At 34.3% G+C, this 21,166-nt stretch overlaps 1 protein-coding gene across 3 annotated transcripts in view; it reads left to right on the top strand.

Annotated features, from left to right (window-relative positions):
* onecut (homeobox protein onecut) overlaps nucleotides 1-19,659 on the top strand; it is a 33,561-nt gene extending 13,902 nt beyond the window's left edge. Inside the window, exons 2-4 of one of the 3 annotated variants that reach the window (XM_088267343.1) lie at nucleotides 10,460-10,483; nucleotides 14,202-14,317; nucleotides 19,282-19,659. In XM_088267343.1, coding sequence (XP_088123469.1) covers nucleotides 10,460-10,483; nucleotides 14,202-14,317; nucleotides 19,282-19,527 — 386 coding nt within the window. In that variant the 3' untranslated portion in view covers nucleotides 19,528-19,659. Of the gene's footprint in view, nucleotides 1-2,831; nucleotides 3,225-4,966; nucleotides 5,778-10,459; nucleotides 10,484-14,201; nucleotides 14,324-19,281 lie in introns of those variants that run through there. The other 2 variants (XM_088267342.1, XR_015838256.1) reach the window with 2 other exon arrangements.
* The last annotated feature ends 1,507 nt before the right edge of the window (nucleotides 19,660-21,166 follow it).

Raw genomic sequence — 21,166 nt, 5'->3', positions numbered from 1 at the left:
GTGTTTGAAAATTCGCTCACTCCTTTTAAGAACGTCATAAATCAAAAAACTTGATTTTTCAGGAGAACGTTTTTAAAATTTAAACACATAATACAATGTATTAAAAATAAGTATCAAGCCACTTATTGAACTTTTTACTGTGCAACAGATCTTTTTAGGTAAAACCTAAAGGTTTTTTTTTCCATTTGAAAAATATTTAATATATTTAAAAAAAAATAATTAAACAACACCTTTTCTTCAAAATGCAAAAACAACACTTTCTGCCCTGTAGCGGGTAAATATTATATTAAAAATATGCCTCTTTAGCTAGGATATATGTAGTACATTTTCTGGGCATTCCGAAAACATGCACAACTAAAAAATGACGCTTTTTGATTTATGACGTTCTTGAAAGGAGTGAGCGAATTATGCGGAATGCATCGAAACACGTGTCACAATAAATTTTACAAAAAAGTCATATTTACTAAGTAAAATATCAATTTAAAAAAAGAGTTTTGTATAATTTCACACGACTAGTTAAAAAAACTACAGATGTTTTCATCGACAGGTGATCACAAAAACTAATTAGCTTAAAAATCATTCAGGTATTATGTGGGGTAATAACTAGAGGGGGGGGGGATAAGGGGTGCGACTTGGTTTAATGAGAACCATCGACAATAAAGGTGATAAATTTTGGAAATTTTCCATTAGTTATTACCCCACCTACCTCTACCTGGATGATTTTTTTGCTAGTTAGTTTTTGTGATCACCTGTTGATAAAAACATCTGCAGTTTTCAAAACTAGTCGTGTCAAATGAAATAAAACTCAAAAAGCGGTATAATGCAAGCGTTTAATTTTTTAATAACTTATTAACTATTGCATCGCATTGTTGCAATGTGATCTTGATCGTGTCTTTATTTTAATGCCTGATTATTCGACATTACATATACAGAGAGAATCATTATTTTATGAATCGCAGTACGTTTCTGCATTAGTATTTTTTTCTTATAAAATTCTAAAGGTGATTCGTATAATTTAAGTTCTACCGTATGTTTCCTTAATGTTTTTCGCAGATACTATGTGGCACATTTTAAAAAAAACTTTATAAAATAAAACTAAATATTTTGCTTTTAACCACTTTCCTATTGGTACTTTTCTCAAACCGGTTTCGACAAGAACCTTGTCATCATCAGGGTTAATCAGGGTTAATCAAGGTTCTTGTCAAAACCGGTTGGAGAAAGGTACCAACAAAAAGTGGTTCAAAACAAAGTTCAGTCGAACTCGGTTATAACGTGGATGAAGGGACCGACTGAATTTGCTTGTTATATCCGAGAAAATGTTTTTTTTTAAACATACCAACCGCATGAAGTATGTTATCTGGAATGGTCACATAACACAATATGTCGCAATTGTAACCAAATTCATACAATTCACCCATTACACACATCGCGCACTCCTTTCAAGAACGTCATAAATCAAAAAACTTGATTTTTCAGGAGAACGTTTTTAAAGTTTAAAAAGAAATCACAATGTATTAAAAATAAACATCAAGCCACTTATTGAACTTTTTACTGTGCAACAGATCTTTTTAGGTAAAACCTGAAGGTTTTTTCTCCATTTGAAAAATATTTATTATATTTAAAAAAATAATTAAACAATACCTTTTCATCAAAATGCAAAAACAACATTTTCTGCCCTGTAGCGGGTAAATATTAAGTTAAAAATATGCCGCTTTTGCTGGTATATAGTACATTTTCTGGGCATTCCGAAAACATGCACAACTCAAAATTCACGATTTTTGATTTATGACGTTCTTGAAAGGAGTGAGCGACATGTTAAATTTATCTATCAATTCCGTTTTTCTATAAAAATTGGAAAATCCTGTGCTTCTTTGAGTACAAAACCATTGTAGCAGTTTTATCAAAATATCGTACGATCACGTTCCTATTTTTTTCGAGTCCGTGATGTTCTTTTTAAATACAGATAAAAATACAATGTTGATACTGAGAATTATGAAAACTTTAATACACTTTTAACATTTTTCGCGCCATGTACTATTTGGCGAGTAATTTCCACCTTTTCACGAATTGAGACACTTTTTATTATTAGTAGATATGATGATAATTCGAGGGTTTGTTTTTAACTGACCTGCTCTAGAATTGATTTGACATTCCCCACCTCGTTATGTTTATTATGCAATATCCACAGTAAGCATAGAAGATACAAAAATATGAAAACTACCGTAAAAAATCCGAAACAAGCATGACGTTCATAAACTAAAAAAAAGTTATTTATTGTACTAAGTAGGTCCCTACAGACATGCGATTTGCAACATGCAATTTAAACCCATATGCGTGAAACCTTTTTTTAAAATTGTCGGTGACAACACCATTTCAGTACTGTCATAAACGTAATCCGATCCCGGCGGCATCGGTCTAATGACCCGGTCGGATTTTATTGCGTAAGGTTAAAAATATTTTAAAACATTAAAATATTTAAAACATTAAAAAAAAAGACGATCTCTTTTTGCTCGATATAGCCGAGAAGTTGCTCGTTATAACCGTTTATAAATGTATGGAAAAAATCAAAAACCAAAATGTCAACAAATGTTTCCTCGTTATATCAGAGATCTCGCTATATCCGTGCTCGTAATAACCAAGTTCGACTGTAGCTTTATTTATTGTGTTTACAGTGAAGGGATTATATATAGGTCATCGATTGTCGTTTTTTTCTCTGAATATGTGTTCTACAGGTTGTTGGGCCAAAATGGATCGACTCTCTGCTTCTACCGGCATTCGACTAACGACTACTCATCCGCGATCAGTTGTGATGTTTTATCTTGTGGTTGCAGACTGTCAGGAGAGCGCCCGTTGTTCGGACGGCGGCAATGTAAACACGGACGGCGCGCGGCGGCGGGCGCCGGAGCGGCGCCCCGGAGGGCCCCCGCCGGCCCAGACCCCGGCGCCGGCCCCGCCCTGCTTCCCGTGAGTCGCCATCACCCCACGGGGCCCCCACCGACCTGCCTGACTCGCTTGCACGGTCCCGTCCCGTCTACGATTCCTGTTTTACCGACCGAACTGTCAAACGTCACAAACGAGAAAAATCAACAATTTTTACCGAGACATTCAGCGATTGCCGCTTATTCTATCATATATTTGCGCAGTTTTCCGTCTTAAACTCTCTGAAAACGTTTATAAACGCTACTCAGACCCGATTTCCACAAAATTGTCTCTTATTTTCACAGGTAAACTGTCAAATGTACCATTGAATCCCTTATTTTTATATAAAAAGATCAGTTCAACGACACTTTGTATGTTAATTCGAACATTTTTGTGTTTTTTCAACCAATTTTGAATGGTTTCTTCCAATGCCACCTTGAAGCTGCCCCAAAAAATTACATATTTTTTTACGAAAATCGCTCTTCTATTCCCCAGGTAAACTGTCAAATGTACCATTGAATCCCTTATTTTCATATAAAAAGATCAGTTCAACGACACTTTGTATGTGTTTATTCGAACATTTCCACGTTTTTGCAACCAATTTTGAATTGTTTTTTCCAATGCCACCTTCTTTTTAACGGCTTTTTACCCTTCTTGAGTGTTCTAGCCAGTGTCGAGTTATTCCAATGCCACCTTGACGTTGGCCATGATCGCCTCAAAAGCTTACAATTTTTTTTACGCTTCTGCCCCTAAATTTGCCGCCCAGTGCTGTTTATTCCCTTTCTCAACAGCGATATACTCGATTTTTCTCCAAACAAGTCTGTTGAATCCCGTCTTCTATGCATTATTTCGACATCATCCCTATAGGCTTTATTTTCAGGCCTTTTTATGTGCAATAATTGTCCTCCGTATCTAGGCAGAGGTCGGTAATCAGGTAAAGAGTCCTTTAAATGTTATTCCTTCCATCCTGGAACGTTAAAATCCAACCGTCTTCTAGAACTGCATTCTAGAATGTTGCGGCACTCGCAACACTCTAAATAACCAGTAAAATATACATCAACCCTTTGCTCTTTCTGGCGACACTGAGGTGTGAAATGCCATCAGAGAATTTGAGGTTAACTGTCCACTTTTCAATGCTGTAATCACCAAACTGGCTCTATCCAAATTGCAGCCATCTTGTTATGTTAACTTAACGTGCTGTTAATTAAATAATCCAACCGGTTGTCAATTTAACGTTCCGAACATCATGTTATACGCTGTTGTTAACTTTGACGCTGGTTGTTATTTAAAAAAAAGATCTATGTAAGTTCCGTGTGCAAATAAAATTTTTAAAGCTCTGTCAAAACATGATGAAACAGACGCAAATTTTTAAATTTTTAAAAATATCGGACCTTCCGATGCTGTTAGCATTTTTCTGCATTGTTATAATGAATATCGTAGCTTCCTCTGATGCTTTGAAAATGATTTAAAATGAAACTTGTTTTGAACACGCTGGTAGCATTTTTCTGAGTCATTATATCATGGGTACTTGCATACTGTGCCAACATTTTGAACTTACTGAAATATGGTCTAAAATGTTGACAAAATGTGCCAATGACAACATGATTTTTCAGATAAAAGTTATTAGTTCTTGAACGGTTGTAAAATGTAAAGAAGTTTACTTTTTGAATCATTAGTAAGCCCTGATGGATGCTGCAATATGTAATGTCTTAAAAAGTGCTTCATTCTCGGTTTTATCATGTTTTAACGGGAGGTATAAAGATTTTACGGCTACTGGAACATTGCATTGGTCAAGAATGTTAGTTATTGAACTGTTGTAGAATGATAGCTGGCGATAGAGCCGATTGTTTGGTGTTTCACTTATTTGTTTTGGTTGCGATCTCCCCGAATGTGTTCCCGAGCATTTCTGTATGCCGCTAGAGATTCAAGTGACTCCAAACGCTTCCCCTCCCCTCCCTCCCTCCCGCTGACATCCATAGTTGCCAATGTTTACATTGCCGCCAGGTAAAGGGAGTTCTATTATTTTGTTACGCTTTTTAATCCATAGATGGCAGACCTGCATCTAGAAGACATCATCGAAGCTGATCATTTATTTTGAATTGTTACTGTACCATTGTAAATAGTTTTAGATGGTTTGTTTTATATTTAAAGGTGACCCATTTTTGAAAGATTGCAACATGTCTACTGTAACTAGGAAAGAACTAAAGCTATAAGGTAGTATGCAAGTCCTCGGCAGATTTTTAGTCTACAATACTGAACGCTGATCATTTATGTGGTAATAATAAAAGTATGGGATAATTTATACGACGAAAATTATACTAATTTGTACGCCTTGTAGCCTGATTTTGAGAGGGATTAGCCTCCTGTGATCTCAATTCCTAGCTGTCAATCCATATCTTTAGCGGTCTGCCTGGGAGCTTCCTTGGATTTGGCCGTGCAGTTCAATGTGGGGGAGTCTGGATGGTTCCATTCTCCTCAAACATGGAAAATTTTTCATAAAGTACTACTTCAAGGGCACTTCGCATTAGTATTATATGATACATTGTATATTTTTGGGCTCCTAAGTAATAATAAATGTCAAGGCATAGATTTACATTCCGTTGGGTACAGTGTCAGATTGCCTGGTTAAATTAGTCACATTTGGTAGATCTGGCTCGGATCAATTAGGGTCGAATGGTTATCCAATACGCTTTTGAGTTAACAGGAAGTTTTCATCCTGATGACTGCAATCGGTTTTAATTTGATCCAGTTTTTGCTGATTCATTCATTTAGCAAGTGTCAACATCATTCGTCACAAATTTTTAGGATTCGGGGGCCTCTTAACACATAAAAAAATATACAGTAACATAGATACTCAATATTTTTTGGTAATTATTGAAAAACTTGGGATTTTATTAACAAAACTAAAACAAACATGATCAATTTAAAGTCAATTTTGTCTCTATTCAAGTATGTTAGCAATCGACAACGATTGTGATGCCCTTTATCAGCAAATATCAAGTAAATATAAACATTACTTCAAAAAAATTAACATATTCGCATTCTGACACAAAGTTATCTTTTTTTATTATTGTTATTTAGTGCTATTTTCTTGCTTGAATGGGGACAATACGTTGCAATCATTTGTAAGATGATGCCAGTTGTCGTTTTAGCAGTATGCCGTCTTAAGAAGTTAGGCCCCTAAGATTTTATAGGGTCTAACGCTGCCTATAAAATGCTAATAATAATAAATGCTAATCTTCGAAAGACAGTTGTTTTCGGTTCCTTCATTGCTTTAGAGCTTTTAATACAACGAATACAACTCCGAGTGAAACATGTGAAGAATATTAAAATCTAGTTTTTTCAAAAAATCTATGTATATGATGTTAAAGACATATCGCTCACTCCTTTCAAGAACGTCATAAATCAAAAAACGTCAATTTTCAGTTGTACATGTTTTCGGAATGCCCAGAAAATATACTATATCCCTGCAAAAGAGGCAAATTTTTTACTTAATATTTACCCGCTACAGGGCAAAAATGTTGTTTTTGCATTTTGAAGAAAAGGTATTGTTTAATAATTTTTTTAAACATACTAAATATTTTTCAAATGCAGAAAAAACCTTCAGGTTTCTGTTGTACAGTAAAAAGTTCAATAAGTGGCTTGATATTTATTTTTAATACATTGTGTTATATTTTTAAACTTTAAAAACATTTTCCTGAAAAATCAAGTTTTTTGATTTATGACGTTCTTGAAAGGAGTGAGCGATATATTTAAAAATACAGTAAGAGCTGTTTATAACGCGTCTTTTACAACGGGAATAAGGTTAAATCACGGGTCTTTTTCTTACTATTTTTGTTTTAATACGCTTTTAAGAAATGGATATTTTTTTATAAAAATATGATAAATACCTTATATATTCTTACACATATTCAGATACTCTTATTAATGATTTTTTTCCAATGGTTTAAGATGTTAGAGACTTTTAACATTATATATTTATTCATATTTATATAATAATTATTTATTCACTACACAGCCATTTAAAAAATTGAATAAATATTGAAATTTGATATTCAATTTGTGACAAATTGCTTATCCATTTGACTGAGGAGTCTTAGTAAAGTTTTTAGAGTTCTTAGAGTTTTTATTTTTAATTTTTGATAATAAAATAATGCATTATTGCAAGGCATTGCATAATAATATTTTCCAGTTTTCATGACATTTTTTTATATAATGTTTAAGCTAAAGGTGGGAACTTCCTCCGGAGCATTTCGTCGTAACGTAACATTCGCGGCGAGCATCCGAAATCGGTTGAAGTACTCGGAACTAGCTCGGCTCGCTGCACTGACTATACGAATGCTCGCATTGTAACGTCTTACGTTATGACAAAATGACTCCAGTCAGTCCCCACCATAAGAGAACTTTGAATTACTTTTAAAAGTGGTCTTAGATATACAAAGGTTTTCCATATAGTATTTTGTTTATATTAGATTTAAATGTTGCAATGGCTGGTCAAATTAAATGTTGTCAGTAAAATTGTTGCATGCTGAAAATTTCTTTTAATTCATAGTTTAATAGTATGTGTCATAGCCGTTATTGAAAACTGTATTATACAAAGTTTATTTAAAAAAAATTAAGTCATTAAATTAATATATAATGGTTTTCGTTTTTATTATTTCATTTAGTTAAAAATTACAATTTAAAAATAATTTTTGTTCAACTACTAGAGCCATCTGTGTAATTTTTTGATACTTAAATGTTACCTATGCAAACAGTTTCTGCTATCTTTATCTGATATTTTTTTATTATTGTTTTTATTCATAATTCTCTTGCTATGATTTCTTATTCAGTTGAAAATAAATTTTTGATATTATTTTCTCACATAAAGCATTCTGTGCATTTTTATTATAAAAATACATAAAACTATTCTAAAGTGCAAAGGCAAATAGCTGCAAGTTAAAAATAGTAGTTTTGAGATAAACAAGTTTAAAGTTAACTTATAATGACGCTTTTTGCCAACACATGTCGCTCACTCCTTTCAACAACGTCATAAATCAAAAAACTTGATTTTTCAGGAGACTGTTTTTTAAGTTTAAAAATATAATACAATGTATTAATAATAAATATCAAGCCACTTTTTACTGTGCAACAGATCTTTTTAGGTAAAACTTGAATGTTTTTTCTCCATTTGAAAAATATTTAGTATATTTAAAAAAATAATTAAACAATACGTTTTCTTCAAAATGCATAAACAACACTTTCTGCCCTGTAGCGGGTAAATATTAAGTTAAAAATATGCCTCTTTTGCTGAGATATAGTGCATTTTCTGGGCATTCCGAAAACATGTACAACTGAAAATTGACAATTTTTATTTATGACGTTCTTGAAAGGAGTGAGCGGTATTACAAATATACAAGTCTTCAGACTCTTATCCGCATAAATGAATTCATAAGGCACTACATCTTTTTGATGCAGTGTTATCTAGATCGTTACGTCATTGGAGGCAAGGTCATCAGCCTGCGCTTCAGGTACCAAAATACTAGTCCAGTGATATTTAATAAATATTATAGTGAAAAATCGCTCTTATTTATTCTGACTCCCTTTTGGGATTTGATTTGATTCTTAAAATAATTTAATTTTTTTTGTTGTTGTTGAAAATCTAAATTAAATATAAAATGAGTATAATTAAAATGTAACTTTGTTTTAAAATCACTTTAAATATTTTATTATCATAACCCCTTATTTACACCCAATGGTGCATAGGGCACTGCATCGTATTGACGCAGTGTCATCTTGATTGTTAGTTGCATGAAGGCAAGGTGATCATTCCTGCGCTTCAGGGACCGGTCCAGGGTTATATTAAATAAATATTACAGTGTAAAATCACAAGTATTAATTTTCACCCCCCCTGGGAATCGAACCAGGGACCTCCAGCATGGTAACTACACACGCTAACCATTCTACCACGGAGACGGACAAAATTCAAATTTTATTAAAACAAAATTATAATGTCTACCGGTTAGCTTCAAACCGGTAGGCATTATAATTAAGTTATAATAAAATATTTATAGTGATTTTAAAACAAAGTTACATTTTAATGATAAAATGGAAAATCACAAAGTTAGTGCTTCAAATATAAATGATGTAAAGTGAATAATTTGATTAGTCATCTTAGTTTAATACAGTAGGCACTTGCTTTGCTAGGATAGGTAAATTAATAGCAATAATAATAATACAAATATAAAAAAATGGAAAAATAGAAAGGAGAAAGCATACATTTCTAATTTGTTGTAAATTCTTATCAAGAAGCTTGCTGTCTGCCGTGGCCAATGTTTGTATTGCGTATATTTCTTCTACATTCAACAGATGACGCTACCGTTGCGATAAAAAAATTATTAAAAAAAAACACATTTTTACCTGTCATAGCACAAAAGACCATGCGTGTATATGAATGCAACGATGTAAATAAATTTCAGAACAGTCTGTGAATACCTTTAGGAGATTTAAATTTTTTATTTATAAACATGATTCGTTCATATATTTTACTTATCTTGGATAATCCGATCTCGGTGAATTGAGAGTTTATTTAAATAATTAAGATACTTTGAAAATATCATTACAAAACCCTCAAATCTCACCGTTAATTTTTGTATTATAATTTATGGATATAATTTTATATGTTTTATTTAATTATTTATTTTTAATCTATACCAGGGGTCGGCAACCTCTTGGACAAAAAGAGCTTGAGTAGCAAAACGGTTTGGAAATTTTCGGGGAGCCAATTTTTAATTTACAATAATTTGATTTATTGGATTTTTAAAGGAACCTACACTTTTTTTTTAAGTAATAGATTTTTAATCAGAGAGCCTTTTATTGGCATATTGGACATGAAAAGGTTTTAAACTAGTGTGGTATTTCAAAGGCTGTTTACTTTTTACAAAGAGAAAGGTTTTATGGGGGCTAATAACGCTCACTCTTTTCAAGAACGTCACAAATCAAAAACCTTGATTTTTCAGGAGAACGTTTTAAAAGTTTAAAAATATAACACAATGTATTAAAAATAAATATCAAGCCACTTCTTGAACTTTTTAATGTGCAACAGATCTTTTTAGGTAAAACCCGAAGTTTTTTTCTCCATTTGAAAATTATTTAGTATATTAAAAAAAATAATTAAACAATACCTTTTCTTCAAAATGCAAAAATAACATTTTCTGCCTTGTAGCGGGTAAATATTAAGTTAAAAATATGCCTCTTTTGCTGGGATATAGTACATTTTCTGGGCATTCCGAAAACATGTACAACTGAATATTGACAATTTTTGATTTATGACGTTCTTGAAAGGAGTGAGCGATATGTGCTTTAACGGCACCATCCCTCCTTACCCAACCAAACTAAAAATGACTATGCAGAGTAAAAATTTAAATAAAAAAATCTGTACAAAATACCTTTTCAATTTGACACACCAATAGCGTAAAGAGCCACATGCTGCCGACCTCTGTCCTATACATATGTTTTCAAATGCAAAATTTACTAATAACTGTTTTTTCTTTTGTTATAGCGGCTCAGATTCCTCAACGTGGCAGTGAGTATCACATTATATCATATTTAATCATATTAAATCATATTTATATTCCGCTTACGTGGTGCAATGGTTAGCGTGTTTAGCTACCGTGCCGGAGGTCCCGGGTTCGATTCCCAGGGGGAGTGCCATTTACACTCTAATACTTAATTTAATTTAATGTTATCCTGGACTGGTCCCTGAAGGGCAGGAGTGATCAACTTGCCTTCATGTAAGTAACAATACTGTGTCAATACAATACAGTGCCCTATGCACCATTGGGTGCAGATAGGGGTTAGAAGAAGAAGAATATTCAATAAGTGGAACCTTGATATGACGAATCTTAACGTGTTTAAAAAAAAATCAGTATATCAAGTCATTTGTTATATGAAATTGGTATGGGTAAATCTATTTATATTAAGAGGTATTATATGGTATTCAACATCATTAAAACAATTCATATGTGTGCTATGAGAAATAATACAGTACCATAGTAATAATAGCTCCCAACACACGCTTGAGTACTTCTATTTTGTTTTCAGCATGTGGGGCTATCTATGTCTATTTTGTCTTCAGCATGTGGGGCTATCCATGTCTATTTTATCTTCAGGATGTGGGGCTATCCATGTCTATTTTGTCTTCAGCATGTGGGGCTATCCATGTCTATTTTGTCTTCAGCATGTGGGGCTATCCATGTCTATTTTGTCTTCAGCATGTGGAGCTATCTATGTCTATATTGTCTTCAGCATGTGGGGCTATCTATGAGTGCACATGTCACTGAACATGCCAATTATGGACTGAATAATTCAAACACACTGCACACTCTGTGTCCTCGTCACTTGTGTTGTACCGGTAGCCACGCCCAGAGACCCCGTGAACGCTGTTTGCGGAGCTTCTCCATCCATCTCTATCTCTAGCCCGCGACTCCTAGTCACCGTCAATCCCCGCCAACCTCAATGTGGCGTTCAGTTGATCCTTGTGCCTCCTGTACTGCCCTTCTCGCTTTCGTCTTCCTTCGAGAAGCTCACCAAACAAAACAGCTTTGGGCAGGCGCGAGTAATACAGTAAACACAATGTAATTGAAATATGTACAATACAAACTACTAGTATGTCTTCTTATCCTTCTTGGTGTAGGCCTTGTAGCCTGTTTTTAAGAGGGATTAGTCTCCTGCTATGCCAATTCCCAGCTGTTAATCCACCTCTTTCGTCGTCAGTGCAATGTGGGGGAGTCTGGATGGTTCCATTCCCCTTACATGCGCATACCATTGTCTTCTTCGTTGCCTTCCCCACCTAACGACATCTTCAATCTTGCATATTTCACTTATCCCGTTGTTCCTTATTCTATCTCGTAGTCTCTTCAAAAGTCACATACTTTGGCCATATATTCTATCTAGTAGAATATATGGCCAAAGTATGTGACTTTTCATCTTTTGAAAGTGGTTAACAGATCTCTATCTTTACACATTATTTTAAGGATCCTTTCATTGGACACTCGATTAGTCCATGAGATAAGCAGCATTCTTCTGTATAGCCACATTTGAAATGCCTCTATTTTATTATTCATAATTTAAACATGATCTTAATGTATTATTGGATGTTTTGTCCATCCCTTCCATCCCTTTCTGGCAGCATTCGAATACTGCGTCGGAAGAATACTTCTTCATTTGAGGCGTTCTATAAATTGATCCAAATTTTGGTATCTTCATATCATATGAAGTGCTTTTCAGCCAGGCCATGTGTCATCCATTGGAACAAGTAGTAGTCCCAAGGAGCAATGATTGCTGTATATTACGGGTGGGGTAAAACTTCCTGATTGCGTGTTTCCAAACAGATATTTCCAAATAGGGGTAACACAAAGAGCAATGGAGAGAAGGATCCTAAACATATCCCTCAGGGATCGAAAAACGAATGTTTGGATAAGGGAAAAGACCAAGGTAACATATTTTGCTCAAAGAATCACAGAGCTAAAGTGGAACTGAGTAGGTCATGTGGTATGTATGTCTGAGGATAGATGGACGAAAAAGGTGCTTGACTGGAGGCCTAGAAGCGTGGGTAGACCCCAGACAAGATGGTCCGATGACATTAAGAAAGTGGCGGGCCTGCACTGGAAGAGAGTCGCTTCCAACAGACAACTGTGGAAGTCCAAGAGGGAGGCCTTTGTTCAATACTGGACAGAAGAAAAAGGCTGAAGTAAATAGATTTGTGTAACATGTGGACCAGCATCTTCTTTTTCTTCTTGGTGTAGGCCTTGTGGCCTGTTTTTGCCTCCTGAGGGAATAACCTCCTGTGATGTTGATTCCCGGCTGTCAATCCATCTCTTTGGTTATCCATCCATGCCCTGGAGTTATCTATTGGCCTTGCAATGCAATGCGGGGGTTCTGGATGGTTCCATTCTCATCACATGTGCATACCATTGTCTTCGTTGAAGAAACAAATCGAAAGTGCCCACAATTGATACCTATTTGGGTCAAGACTTGACATTTTAGCACACAAAAGAATATATTATATAGTGATCAAAATTCACTAATATTTCGAGGTTATGTTGTTGACAAATGTGTACTATAATGGCGTTTTACATCAACCATAACTGACTGGTGGCGCCATCTTTTGACAAAAGGCGGAAACTTTCTTGTACACCCAATAAATATAAATCTCATACAATTTGATTATTTTACTAGTAAATAATTCCTGTATTCAAATAGTCCAATAGTCCAATTAAAGCTAGACTTATGAAATTTAATAAAATAAAAATTTATGAAACTATTGGCAAACTAATGTGATTTATCTTATTTCCGTTCATCAAAGAGTCAAAATATTCAGATTGTGGGTTGGATAGATAACATAAATAATATGCTATACTTAACCTAATTATAATAAAGTTTACACGCAAAAAAGGAACTGTAAAAATTACATGAATAATGCTTCGAGTAAGGTATTAGTGCCATCTGTGTCAATGCGATCAAACTAAAAGTCAAAGAATCAAACCAAAATTCTGTATTATTTGGGAGATGTTAGAATCCGTCTCAAGGGGTGCTTTTCACATTTAAAATTTATCACCTAGTGAACACCTTTAACCTTTCCGAGAGTTTGGACGTAAATGAACGTCGGTGTGAATTTTCCTCTAAGGAGTATCGACGTTAATGAACGTCGAAGTCTATCTGTCAGTTGGTATGATGTAATTTGTATAGTAATGACATCTGTGGATATTTTTTTTCACTTTGTCATAAAATAAAACCTAGAGATGGTGAGCTTTGTTTTTTATTTAAATTATTTGTACATAATTTCTATCTTCATAATACAAAGATTTTATTAAAAAAAAAAATATTTAATGTAAAAAAAACCCACTCCCCAGAGAAAGTCTGACATCCATTATTGTACTCCTGGAAAGGTTGAAGCTAGATTTATGAAATTTAATCAAATAAAAGTGTATGAAACTATTGGTAAACAGATGCTTGAATTTGCAATGTTGGATGATTACGCATACCCTGGTCCAATTAAAGCTATATTTATGATGAAACTATTGGTAAACAGATGCTTGAATTTGCAATGTTGGATGATTACGCATACCCTGGTCCAATTAAAGCTATATTTATGATGAAACTATTGGTAAACAGATGTTTGAATTTGCAATGTTGAATGATTACGAATACCCTGGTCCAATTAAAGCTATATTTATGATGAAACTATTGGTGAACAGATGCTTGAATTCGCAATGTGATTTGTCTAATTTCCGTTGGCGAAGGCTGCAAGAGGAAGGAGGAAATTATGGTTACGAATCAGGACCTCCTGCCTTCACCGAAGAAGCCGCGTTTGGTTTTCACCGACCTACAGCGCCGTACTCTACAGGCTATTTTTAAGGTAAATGTTAGTCACAATCTTTTTTTATTTAATTTCTTTTTTTTTTACCTTTTTTTGCATGATCTCGTATAATTTAATGGGGTTGTCCTAAATCAGAATGTAATACCTACAGCACTTTTTGTGATTTCTTAGAAGGAAATGACAAAAATGAAGCAATTGAATTTTGAGGGATGGTTTTATACATATCGCTCACTCCTTTCAACAACGTCATATATCAAAAATCGACAATTTCCAGTTGGGCATGATTTCGGAATGCCCAGAAAATGTACTATATCCCAGCAAAAGCGGCATATTTTTAAATTAATATTTACCTGCTACAGGGCAGAAAGTGTTGTTTTTGCATTTTGAAGAAAAGGTATTTTAAATATACTAAATATTTTTCAAATGGAGAAAAAAATTCAGGTTTTACTTAAAAAGATCTGTTGCACGGTAAAAAGTTCAATAAGTGGCTTGATATTTATTTTTAATACATTATATTATATTCTTAAACTTTAAAAACGATCTCCTGAACAGTCAAGTTTTTTGATATTTGACGTTGTTGAAAGGAGTGAGCGATATTTGATGAATACAAAAAAAAGATTTTTAAGCCTATTTCACAGGCGTCTTGTCGCTACAGTCTTCAATTGATAGGAAAAATCCAAAATCCTCGTAATTTTTGACAGAAACAAAAAATCAAAGAAAGATTTATCATTTATATATTTTTCATTAATTGATTCACTTTGTGGTAAAATCTATACATTTTTAATTTATGTTTTACTAAGTAAATATCACTATTTCTTAATCTATTGTGACATGTGTTTCAATGCATTCCGTATCATTTACATACTTACATTATTTATACACATACGGTGTGTGAAAATAATGCGGAATGCATCGAAACACGTGTCACAGTAGGTTTTAAGAAATAGTGGTATTTACGAGGTAAAACTAACATTAAAAATACATTTTATTTATTGTTTCGGCATTAACTTTGTGGTAAGACATGTTACAATGATTAAAGAAAACACATCGTTTTTTACCACTTGAGTTTTATTATAGACTACATGTTTCAGAAGTTAAACTTCCATCATTCAGGTCTGTATAATAACATTAATAAACTCATAATATGTAGTTATTATACAGACCTGAATGATGGAAGTTTAACTTCTGAAACATGTAGTCTATAATAAAACTCAAGTGGTCAAAAACGAAGTGTTTTCTTTAATCATTAAAAATACATATTTTTCTTGTGGGTGAACTAAAAAAAATTGCTAATTTACTTGTTTTGGTAGGTTTAAAGTGTTTTTTTTTACTATTTTTAACGGTGTTTGAACATTTTTCATTCATACGGTGTTTGAAAATGATGTGGAATGCATCGAAACACGTGTCACAGTAAATTTTAAGAAATAATGGTATTTACTAAGTAAAACTTTAATTAAAAATGGTTCTCTCAGGGGAGATCAATATTAAAATATGTGATATTCCACTGTAATATTTAATTAATATAACCCTGTGCTGGTACCTGAAGCACTGGGCCTATCACGTTTTTATTTTACAATTAAGATAACACTGCTTCTGTACAATGTCCTGCGCACCGTTGGGTGGAGATAAGGGTTAGAAGAATAAGACCACTTTTGAGTTTATTAATGTGAACACGACTAGTTTTGAGAACTACAGATGTTTTCATCAACAGGTGAGTCATCAAATAAATATCAACAAATTTCATAAGTTTGAGTACAAATAGACGGCCCCTACGTAAAGTACTCTATATGCAAATCTGTTACTTTATAGGAGAGAGCTTAGAAGGTTTTTCAACTTATTATTTTTATTATTTTTTGACATCTCATCAAAGATGAAGAAGAATATGGAAGTCTGGGCATTTAAGGGGCTGACGACCGTCATAGGCTGGTTTAAGTGATCACTTTACACACGTGTAACATTCACCAATTCTACCCATTATTGACAACCACACTACTCAAATTCTCGGAAGTTCTATATATATGAACCAATTTAGAAACCTTGTTCTTGAATCACTAGAACTTCACTAGAGACATCTATTGGTGAGATGTAAAGAAGCTTTTTATTAAGCAGAAACTCTTATATTAGTATGTGAGATCCGAATCCTGGATTATATTCACACACATGAGAAACGCCAGAAAATACCATTTTCATTTTTATTATTAAGCTAATAATTTGACCAGATAATTTATTTACAACATTTTGAGTGTGTCCAAATACTTGTTCACAAAATCTGGATTATCTCCAATTACAGGAGTTATTTTCATATTATTTTTTGACATCTCATTAAAGATGAAGAAGAATATGGAGAAGAACATGAAGAATATTTTTTTTATTAATTAACGGTTTTATCCGAAATTCTAAACTAGTATTATACATTCAAAAACACATAAATTAATGTATTAAATCGTTTTAAAACTTTATGCCTTGTCAAAATTCAGTAGTTAGCGTTTTAGGAGTTCAGTTCATTTCGAAAATTCGATGTAGATAGCGTCTTATACGCCTGAAAACTAGGCGTAATTTATTTTATACATATTTTTTGTTTGTTTTTATTTGTAGATAACGGTCAGTTGATAACATACACCAAATATCTCAAAATTGACAAAAATGTAGTTAGAGCACTTTACGTAGGGCACATCAAAATTATTTTCATCTTTCACTCATTGTATACACTAGTTTCTATTTTGTTGCGTAAGATGCTGTGAATTCATTTGTAAACATAATGCTTAAATCATATTAAATATCTCTATTCAATAAAAGTTAATAAAATTTAGTGTAAGCTTTCTTATTAACTGGCATTTATAACAGAGTCCTGGTTCCAACTCTAATTTATTGAAGTGAAGCATGGAGTTGGCAAAAGAAATATGAAAGTAGAGTCAAAATGCGATCTCTTGGTATGGTAAAAATTGGCGGCAAGCAGCAACCAACCGCGGGAAATAGAATGAAGGGGAAGAGGCCTATATCCAGCAGTGGAGGTCCGAGGGCTCATGAAGAAGAAGAAGAATGTGTATTGATTACGCATTTTTATCAATTGTTGCACGGTATGATCAATAATCCTGAAATTATCCGGAACATTGGTCTGTATGTTCCCGATAGTTACCTAAGACAGCGTCTGCATTGATTGTTTCACATTCCTATACACAGGACCAACCTGCCGATGGTTATGCCTGTAGGAAGAGCTACCGCTATGTTGAACAATATCTCATTGGCTATTGATCTGTTCCATGTGTCTGAAGTTTTCCGAAGCGGGATTCTTCTACACCTTTAGCAATAGTTCTTGCGTATATTTTATTTTAATGTATACGATTAAAAAAAATTATAGTTTGTAATGTATATATTAATTGAAATAAATAAATTGAATTGAAAGAATAAATATGGCAAAACGAATTATGATAGATGTTCGAATGGTGATATAAAGAAGAATGCAAGGCTGAGATAATTATTTATAGTATTAAGAAATCTGTATTAAGATGGTTAGGGTATGTGGAACAAATGAGTGAGGAAACAAAAGTAAAACATTTTTTTTATTATGTGGCTGTCATAATGAAAAAAAAAATTTAAAAAATTATAGAACTATCTTTTACTGATTATCAGTAATATCAGTCTAGCAGTTAACAACGGCGTGCTGGTACCGACACTAATGTATGGAAGCGAAACATGGAACTGGCAAAGAAAGGATGAAATCAGCGTGAACGCTGTTGAAATGCGCTCCCTCATACGAATGTGTTTAAAATCATTGTATGACAGAATTAAAAACGAAGATATAATAAAGGAATGTAAGGCTGAACGAGGAATAATTGAAAATATTAGGAAGAGTTCTTTGCGGTGGTATGGACATGTGAAGCGAATGGATAACGAGAGAACGACTAAGAAAATACATGTGGCGAATGTGAGAGGGAAAACAGAACGAGGACGACCGAAAAAGACTTGGCACGATCAGATCAATCAGAACCTAAAATCTGGCGGTGTCAAAAGTCTGCGCAATTGAAGGGCATGTATGACTAGATGTATGGATGTGAAGGAGGCGAGGAGTGTATGTCAGGACAGAAGAGTGGCGTTCCATCCTCTCTGCGGGAAAACGGCGTGATGGTAGTAGTAGTAGTAGTAGTAGTAATAACATTTAGAAGAGGCGAAGAATGTTTGCAAAGACAGAGTGGTGTGGCGTTCGATTCTCTCTGCCTATCCCTGCGGAGAAGCGGCGTGATGGTTAGTTAATAACATTTAGTGAAAGCTTTCTTGTTAACTGGCAGTATACAACAGGGTCCTGGTTCCAACTCTTATGTATGGAATAGAAGCATGGAGTTGGCAAAAGAAGGATGAAAGTAGAGTCAAAATTGGCGGCAAGCAGCAACCAATCGCGGGGTATGGAAAGAAGGGGAAGAGGCCTATATCCAGCAGTGGAGGACAGAAGGCTCATGAAGAAGAAGAAGAAGATATATGGCAAAACAAATTATGATGTTCGAATGGTGATATAAAGAAGAATGCAAGGCTGAGATAATTATTGATAATATTAAGAAATCTGTATTGAGATGGTTTGGGTATGTGGAACAAATGAGTGAAGAAAAAAAATGGAACACTATGGAATTGTGTCATTGGCTTTATTTTTATTAATGTTACTATTTTTTATTATATACTTTTATAAATGTAAAGCTGTACAACGGCTGTCCAAACTTAAAACACAGTAAGGGACATTTTTTTTGTAGTAGGTTTTTTTTGCATTTTTGGACTAAGTAGAATCTACTTAGTCCAAAAATGCAATAAAAACATACTACAAAAAAAATTTCCTTTGCTGTGTTTTGAGTTTGGACAGCCGACAATTACTGATCAAATAAAAAAAAAGATTTTTTTTATTTATTATGACGTCATAATAAAATATAAAATCAAAGAACTATCTTTTACTGATAATCTTCCAGCATTCAAAACAGTTGGTTAGTTTTTTTTTAACGTTTGTCTTCCCGCGTTTCCAGGAGACTAAGCGACCCTCCAAAGAGATGCAGGTCACGATCGCGCGCCAGCTGGGCCTGGAGCCCACCACCGTGGGCAACTTCTTCATGAACGCCCGGCGCCGCTCGATGGACAAGTGGAAGGACGACGACGCGCCCAGCTCGCAGGGCTCCCCGGGCGGCTCCAACAACAACGGCCTGCTGCACGACGACGACCTCGACCTAGAGGACCCCGAGGAGCTGGAGGACCACAGCGGGGACCTGTTGTGACACAGCGCGGGCGGGCAGGCGCACCCCGGCCTGTCCCTGGGCGACAGACACCTCCTGGTGCTCTGATGAGCCCCCGTTTTGGGATCGGACGCTGCTTCAAAACCGGACGTGATTCGTTCAGAACCAGACACGATTTGTTCGAAGCCAAACATGCTTCGTTTAGTCCTCGTTTCAAAGTAAAAATGGTTATTTATTTTGTTCAAAACCAGACATGCTTAATTTAGTTCTCGTTTCACAGTAAATATGGTCCTTTCTTTTGTTCAAAACCAGACATGCTTCATTTAGTCCTCGTTTTACAGTGAAGATGGTCCTTTCTTTTGTTCAAAAACAAGCTTCATTTAGTCCTTATTTCAAAGTAAATGTGATCCATTCTCAACACCAAACATGCTTTGTTTAAAACGAAATTTGCTTAGTTTAAACCTTATTTCAAAATAAAGATGGTCTGTTCTTTTGTTCAAAACCAAATGTGTTTTGTTCATATCCAAACATGCTTTGTTCGAAACCAAACTTGCTTCATTTTATACTCATTTCAAAGTAAACGTGGTCCATTATTTTATTCAAACCAAATATGCTTTGTTTAATTCTCATTCCGAAGTAAACATGAATATTTAAAAAAATAATATAACATTTTTTGAACCAGCATGTTTATTTTAAACAAAAACGTCTTTTTACTTTTCTAAATTTTAAACAAGCATGCTTTTACTAGCGTTCCTTTAAGAAATTTGTGCTTCATAAGCAAAATATATCGCGAGCATAATTGAAAACCATGCAGGACTTTGTGCAATTTGCGTCGGTATCATATATGACGCGAAATTAAAAAAATGGGGTGTAAAATTACTAATTCGACAATGTATCGTAATTGGAATTATCAGCCAAATTATGTATCTTGAATGACACGGCCCTCAAAAGACAACTATGTTATTTTTATAACTAGAAAATTGGGAGAATAAAGATCACATATATTTCAATTGGAGTATAGGCGATCTTGGTTATACGGAGCATAATATGACACTCATATTTAATTGTTATAAAAAAAGTAATCCACAGTAATACTTAGTTAAGGTCTTCAGCAAAAAAGCAGGTTCTCTATTTATTTATTTAATTATTTATTATTCTTCTTCTTCTTCATCTTGTTGTATAGGCCTTGTGGCCTGTTTTTAAGAGGGATTAGCCTCCTGCGATGTCGATTCCGAGCTATCGACCCATCTCTTTGGCGGTTTCCCGGGAGTCTACCATGGGGTTGGCCGTACAGTGCGATGTGGGGGAGTCTGGATGATTCCATTCTCCTCACATGCGCATACCATTGTCTCATTCGTTGGTTTCCCCACCTAACGACATCTTCGATCTCGCATATTTCCCTGATCCTGGCGTTTCTTATTCTATCTTGAAGACTCTTGCCTGATATGTTTCTTAGAGTCTTCATTTCCGACATTAATTAATTTAATAATTTATTTTATTTTTAAAAATGAACATATGTAAATGATTGTCCGCCTCCGCAGTGCAATGGTCAGCATGCTCGGTTGCCATTCTGGAGGTCCAGGGTTCGATTCCCAGGGGTGAGTCAAATAAATATAAGTGATATTTTCACTGTATTATTTATTCAATATTACCCTGGACTGGTACCTGAATCAGAGGGCTG

This window comes from Brachycentrus maculatus, unplaced genomic scaffold (assembly GCF_059751285.1).
Source record: "Brachycentrus maculatus isolate JH-2025_06_01 unplaced genomic scaffold, ASM5975128v1 h1tg000293l, whole genome shotgun sequence".
Lineage (NCBI taxonomy): Eukaryota > Metazoa > Arthropoda > Insecta > Trichoptera > Brachycentridae > Brachycentrus > Brachycentrus maculatus.
The sequence above is the reverse complement of the archived record's forward strand: the minus strand, read 5'-3'. Positions and strand labels throughout refer to the sequence as shown.